Below are 7153 nucleotides of genomic sequence, written 5' to 3'. Positions count from 1 at the left end.
TAAATCCCACTAGCTTCTAGAACACTCGTCTTCCTAAAACTCACTAGATTCTAGAACTCTCCTCTTCCTAAAACTCACTAGATTCTAGAACTCTCATCTTCCTAAAACCCACTAGCTTCTAGAACTCTCGTCCCCTTGGAACGAGCCCAAACAAAACTCATCTCCAATACGGAAAAACGTGCAGTCAAAATAAATTCTGATCCATGGCAACGCACTAGCTAAACACAAAACACAAATCTTATATCCATTTGGGGGGAAATCAGGTTGAACCTGCTCCTGAAACTAACACAACAAAACACATGGAAATGGAGATATATTTTACCTCACTGGTTAGAGGACAACCTGCAGAAGACAGTCAGCTACATTTTGGAGTGATGCATTTAAATGTAGGGGTCACTAAACAAAGGAACATAACACTTATTTGTCATCACTCATCGATATCATGTTGAAATCAATTGTGCGAGAGGAGGGAGATGAGGTTGCACGTCCTGTTAAAACTAACAGCTCAAAAACCACACGGAATCTGGGAATAATGTGTACATCCCTGGTTAGAGGACAACTGGTAGAAAACAGCTGGCTACATTTTGATTCAAGTGGGTCACCAATGCTGTAAATGTAACACAGCTCTTTTTTTGTTAGTCACTTTTTGTTAAATCACATAAATAGTAACTCTTCCATTTCAGAGCCTGGATTTTCCCCCTGAGGCTAATATCCATATCATGTTGAAATCAATAGAACAGGGGACAAACGTTTAGGGTTCTACATTGTGACATCATTAAAATACTCCTACTACAATGTTAAAACATTCTACATTGTGACATCATTAAAATATATTGATATCATTTAACAACTCCTTCATGTATTTTCTGATATTTGATCAGAGGTCTTTTATCAGATTATCTCTGGTCACAGCTATAAGGCTGTGTGTGTTCTCTTGTGTACTGTCAGCTCTCCAGATCGACCAAAACTCTTCCCACAATGATTACAGCTAAAAGGTTTCTCTCCTGTGTGTATTCTCTGGTGCACTGTCAGCTCTCCAGATCGACCAAAACTCTTCCCACATTGATCACAGCTATAAGGTTTCTCTCCTGTGTGTATTCTCTGGTGCACTGTCAGCTCTCCAGATCGACCAAAACTCTTCCCACACTGATCACAGCTAAAAGGTTTCTCTCCTGTGTGTGTTCTCTGGTGTAAAGTCAGAGAGCCAGACTTACTAAAACTCTTCCCACATTGATCACAGCTATAAGGTTTCTCTCCTGTGTGTATTCTCTGGTGCACTGTCAGCTCTCCAGATCGACCATAACTCTTCCCACACTGATCACAGCTAAAAGGTTTCTCTCCTGTGTGTGTTCTCTGGTGTAAAGTCAGAGAGCCAGACTTACTAAAACTCTTCCCACATTGATCACAGCTATAAGGTTTCTCTCCTGTGTGTATTCTCTGGTGCACTGTCAGCTCTCCAGATCGACCATAACTCTTCCCACACTGATCACAGCTATAAGGTTTCTCTCCTGTGTGTATTCTCTGGTGTAGAGTCAGCGTGCTAGATGCAGCAAAACTCTTCCCACATTGACCACAGCTATAAGGTTTCTCTCCTGTGTGTGTTCTCTGGTGTAAAGTCAGAGAGCCAGACATACTAAAACCCTTCCCACATTGATCACAGCTATAAGGTTTCTCTCCTGTGTGTGTTCTCTGGTGTGATATCAGGCTGGTTGACTGAGTAAACCTCTTCCCACATTGACCACAGCTATAAGATTTCTCTCCTGTGTGGGTTCTCTGGTGTAAAGTCAGAGAGCCAGACTTACTAAAACTCTTCCCACATTGATCACAGCTATAAGGTTTCTCTCCTGTGTGTGTTCTCTGGTGCACTGTCAGATCTCCAGATCGACCAAAACGCTTCCCACACTGATCACAGCTATAAGGTTTCTCTCCTGTGTGCGTTCTCTGGTGTCGAGTGAGAGTGCTAGGTGCAGCAAAACTCTTCCCACATTGACCACAGCTATATGGTTTCTCTCCTGTGTGTGTTCTCTGGTGTAAAGTCAGAGAGCCAGACTTACTAAAACTCTTCCCACATTGATCACAGATATAAGATTTCTCTCCTGTGTGTGTTCTCTGGTGTAATGTCAGCTGGCCAGATTGAACAAAACTCTTCCCACATTGACCACAGCTATAAGATGTCTCTCCTGTGTGGATTCTCTGATGAATTTTAATGCCTGATGAGGTGAATCTCTTCCCACAGTCAGAGCAGCAGTGAGTTCTCTTCCCTGTGGATCTCTGCAGGTGTTTCTTGAGGTGTTCTGATCTGGAGAGACTCTTCTCTGCCTCGTCAGCATCATGATGTTGTTGAGGCTCCCCAAAGGATCCACGATAGTCACGTCTCTCTCCTGTGTGAACAACAAAGTCAGACAGATGATTAAAGGCCCACAACAGCAGAAATCCACTGTAAAAGGTGATGCCAACAGCGTAGCCATGATGTTATACAACAATTGACGTCTGTAATGAATGTTAAAATGATTTAACAATTGTCTTAAAATGAGCAAGAACAGTCATATTTTGTCTTGTTTTCACATTAGTAGTAACATAGATGATTGTAGGCTAGAAATAAGTTATTCATGTTGTTGAAACTCTAAGCAGTGTGCCAGACGACTTTTGGTCTCCAATATAGGCCCCTTTCTGTGTTTGCTAAAATTGCGGCACGAGGGCGATGCACATGCAATTTGGTTGTAGAAACTCCTCCCTGCTAATGAGGAAACCGATAGTTATGGATGTAGTGTATCTGCTAATGAGGAAACCACTAGTTATGGATGTAGTATATCTGCTAATGAGGAAACCGATAGTTATGGATGTAGTATATCTGCCTGGAGCAAAAATGGTGAGCAAAGATTTTAGTTTTTCACAATGTATTCTGAATGTGAACGGGGAAAAACTCAGGGAAGTAACTTCCATTTCCAGGTTGCTTATGAGTGCATTTCACGCTACTTTGGATTATAATTGTAAAGCTCGCTTGAATGTCCTGCTTAATATAATGTTTGCTACAGTATTAAGAACCGAGTTAATGACCGTATCCATTTGGGTGTTGTCAATAAAGTTATGATTTTTTAAATGTATTTTTAATTACATTTTGTTTTTCACCTTTATTTAAGCAGGTAGGCCAGTTGAGAACAAGTTCTCATTTACAACTGCGACCTGGCCAAGATAAAGCAAAGCAGTGCGACACAAACAACACAGAGTTACACATGGAATAAACAAACGTACAGTCAATAACACAATAGAAAAATCTATATACAGTGTGTGCAAATATCTATATACAGTGTGTGCAAATGGAGTACGGAGGTAAGGCAATAAATAGGCCATAGTAGCGAAGTAATTACAATTTAACAAATGAACACTGGAGTGATAGATGTGCAGATGATGATGTGCAAGTAGAAATACTGGTGTGCAAAAGAGCAAAAAAGTAAATAAAAACATGGGGATGAGGTAGGCAGTTGGATGGACTATTTACAGATGGACTGTGTACAGCTGCAGCGATCGGTAAGCTGCTCAGATAGCTGATGCTTAAAGTTAGTGAGGGAGATATATGTCTCCAACTTCAGCGATTTTTGCAATTCGTTCAAGTCATTGGCAGCAGAGAACTGGAAAGAAATGTGTCCAAAGTAGGTGTTGGCTTTGGTGATGACCAGTGAGATATACCTCTTTGAGTGCGTGCTATGGGTGGGTGTTGCTATGGTGACCTGTGAGCTGAGTGAAGGTGGCCTAGCAAAGACCTATAGATGACCTGGAGCCAGTGGGTTTGGCGACGAATATGTAGAGAAGGCCAGCCAACGAGAGCATACAGGTCGCAGTGGTGGGTGGTATATGGGGATTTGGTGACAAAACGGATGGCACTGTGATAGACTGCATCCAGTTTGCTGAGTAGAGTGTTGGAGGCTATTTTGAAAATGACATCGCCGAAGTCAAGGATCGGCAAGAAAGTCAGTTTAACGAGGGTATGTTTGGCAGCGTGAGTGAAGGAGGCTTTGTTGCGAAATATGAAGCTGATTCTAGATTTCATTTTGGATTGGAAATGCTTAACTTCATCGGGGTAGGGGGCAGTATTTTCATGTCCGGATGAAAAGCATGCCCAGAGTAAACTGCCTGCTACTCAGGCCCAAAAGCTAGAATATGCATATAATTAGTAGATTTGGATAGAAAACACTGAAGTGTCTAAAACGGTTTGAATAATGTCTGTGAGTATAACAGAACTCATATGTCAGGCAAAACCTTAGAAAAATCCAACCAGGAAGTGTGGAAATCTGAGGTTTGTAGTTTTTCAAGTGATTGCCTATCTAACACACAATATACATCCAATATACAGTGTCTATGGGGTCATATTGCACTTCCTAAGGCTTCCACTAGATGTCAACAGTCTTTAGAATGTTGTTTCAGGCTTCTACTGTGAATGGGGAGAGAATAAGAGCTGATTGAGTCAGGTGTCTGGCCGTCAGCCATTATTTTAGTTACGCACGCAGCCATGAGCACAAGCTCAGTTCTCTTTCCTTTATGAAGACAAAGGAATTATCCGGTTGGAATATTTTTGAAGATTTATGATAAAAACATCCTAAAGATTGATTCTACACATCGTTTGACGTGTTTCTACAAACTGTAATATAACTTTTTTGACTTTTCGTCTGGACTTTAGTGCGCGCGCCTTCTGCATTTGGAATAGTGAACCTAACGCGCGAACAAAATGGAGGTATTTGGACATAAACATGAACTTTATCGAACAAAACGTACATGTATTGTGGAACTGGGATTCCTGGGAGTGCATTCCGATGAAAATCATCAAAGGTAAGTGAATATTTATAATGGTATTTCTGACTTCTGTTGACTCCACAACATGGCGGGTATCTGTATGGCTTGTTTTGGTGTCTGAGCGCTGTACTCAGATTATTGCAAAGTGTGCTTTCGCCGTAAAGTTTTTTGAAATCTGACACAGCGGTTGCATTAAGGAGAAGTATATCTTTAATTCTATGCATAACAGTTGTATATTTTATCAACGTTTATGATGAGTATTTCTGTAAATTGATGTGCTCATTCATCGGGGGTTTTGGAGGCAAAACATTTCTGAACATTACATACCAATGTAAAATGGGGTTTTTGGATATAAATATGAACTTTATCGAGCAAAACATACATATATTGTGTAACATGAAGTCCTATGAGTGCCACCTGATGAAGATCATCAAAGGTTAGTGATTAATTTTAGCTATATTTCTGGTTTTTGTGACGCCTCTCCTTGCTTGGAAAATGGCTGTGTGGTTTTTCTTGTCTAGGTGGTGTCCTAACATAATCTTTCGCCGTAAAGTGTTTTTGAAATCGGACACTGTGGTTGGATTAATGAGAAGTGTACCTTTACAATGGTGTATAATACTTGTATGTGTGAGAAATTTGAATTATGAGATTTTTGTTGTTTTGAATTTGGCGCCCTGCTATTTCAATGGCTGTTGGCGAGGTGTGACGGTAGCGTCCCACCTACCCCAGAGAGGTTTTAACATGCCGGTACATACTGCTGTAATAACATGCAAGCAAATTGTCAGCCAAAATATCGTGTAAGGTAACTTACTTGAAAAGAAATGTCTTTATTACATTGCTTAACATGTTCTTAACATTTGTCATAATTAGTTAAAGCAATGAATTTGTATCGGCTCTCGTTGGACTTCGGCTGCATATTTTCCGCCATTTTCTTCAAATCTGAAAATGATGTGAAGCTACGTCCATTTCCTGAAGAATTGCATTATGGGCCCTAAAGTACTGCGTGTATACGTCATATTTTGGCGAATTTAGTACGACATCCGGGAACTTTTGGCATACTAACTACATCAACGACATCATAACCGCCATCGATAAGAGACATTACTGTGCAGCCGTATTCATCGACCTGGCCAAGGCTTTCGACTCTGTCAATCACCACATTCTTATTGGCAAACTCGACAGCCTTGGTTTCTCAAATGATTGCCTCGCCTGGTTTACCTACTACTTCTCTGATAGAGTTCAGTGTGTCAAATCGGAGGGCCTGTTGTCCGGGCCTCTGGCAGTCTATGGGGGTGCCACAGGGTTCAATTCTCAGGCCGACTCTCTTCTCTGTATACATCAATGATGTCGCTCTTGCTGCTGGTGAGTCTCTGATCCACCTCTACGCAGATGACACCATTCTGTATACTTCTGGCCCCTCTTTGGACACTGTATTAACCTGTTAGGGCTAGGGGGCAGTATTTACACGGCCGGATAAAAAACGTACCCGATTTAATCTGGTTATTACTACTGCCCAGAAACTAGAATATGCATATAATTATTGGCTTTGGATAGAAAACACCCTACAGTTTCTAAAACTGTTTGAATGGTGTCTGTGAGTATAACAGAACTCATATAGCAGGCAAAAACCTGAGAAGATTCCAAACAGGAAGTACCCTCTCTGACCATTCCTTGGGCTTCTTGGCTCTGTTTAAAGAAAATTTAGGATATTTGCTGTAACGTGACACTTCCTACGGCTCCCATAGGCTCTCAGAACCCGGGAAAAAGCTGAATGATGTAATTCCAGCCGCTGGCTGAAAAACTTTAGCGCGTTTGGATGGAAGTCGATCAGAGGGCCATCAGACTGAGGCTCGTGCACGAGGGGATCCCATGCTTTTACTTTCTCTCTCTTTGAACGTAAACACGCTTTCCCTGTCGGAATATTATCGCTTTTTTACGAGAAAAATTGCATAAAAATTGATTTTAAACAGCGGTTGACATGCTTCGAAGTACGGTAATGGAATATTTAGAATTTTTTTGTCACAAAACGCGTCGGGCGCGTAACCCTTATTTACCCTTTCAGATAGTGTCTTGAACGCACGAACAAAACGCCGCTATTTGGATATAACTATGGATTATTTGGGACCAAACCAACATTTGTTATTGAAGTAGAAGTCCTGGGAGTGCATTCTGACGAAGAACAGCAAAGGTAATAACATTTTTCTTATAGTAAATCTGAGTTTGGTGAGTGCTAAACTTGCTGGGTGTCTAAATAGCTAGCCCTGTGATGCCGGGCTATCTACTTAGAATATTGCAAAATGTGCTTTCACCGAAAAGCTATTTTAAAATCGGACATATCGAGTGCATAGAGGAGTTCTGTATCTAT

The 7153-nt window shown here is 41.1% G+C and overlaps 1 protein-coding gene across 1 annotated transcript; it reads right to left on the bottom strand.

Moving 5' to 3' along the window:
* Nucleotides 1–271: 271 nt before the first annotated feature.
* On the bottom strand, nucleotides 272–5804 carry LOC145867066 (uncharacterized). The gene is made up of 2 exons (XM_082971110.1): nucleotides 5789–5804; nucleotides 272–2381 (listed from the first exon to the last, which is right to left on the bottom strand). The coding sequence occupies exons 1-2, from the start codon at nucleotides 5802–5804 to the stop codon at nucleotides 913–915; spliced, it is 1485 nt and encodes a 494-aa protein (XP_082827236.1). The 3' UTR covers nucleotides 272–912.
* Between the last annotated feature and the right edge of the window lie 1349 nt (nucleotides 5805–7153).

This window comes from Salmo salar, unplaced genomic scaffold (assembly GCF_965601325.2).
Source record: "Salmo salar unplaced genomic scaffold, fSalSal1 ptg000177l, whole genome shotgun sequence".
NCBI classification, from domain to species: Eukaryota; Metazoa; Chordata; class Actinopteri; order Salmoniformes; family Salmonidae; genus Salmo; species Salmo salar.
This window is presented reverse-complemented; position numbering and strand designations above follow the sequence as displayed.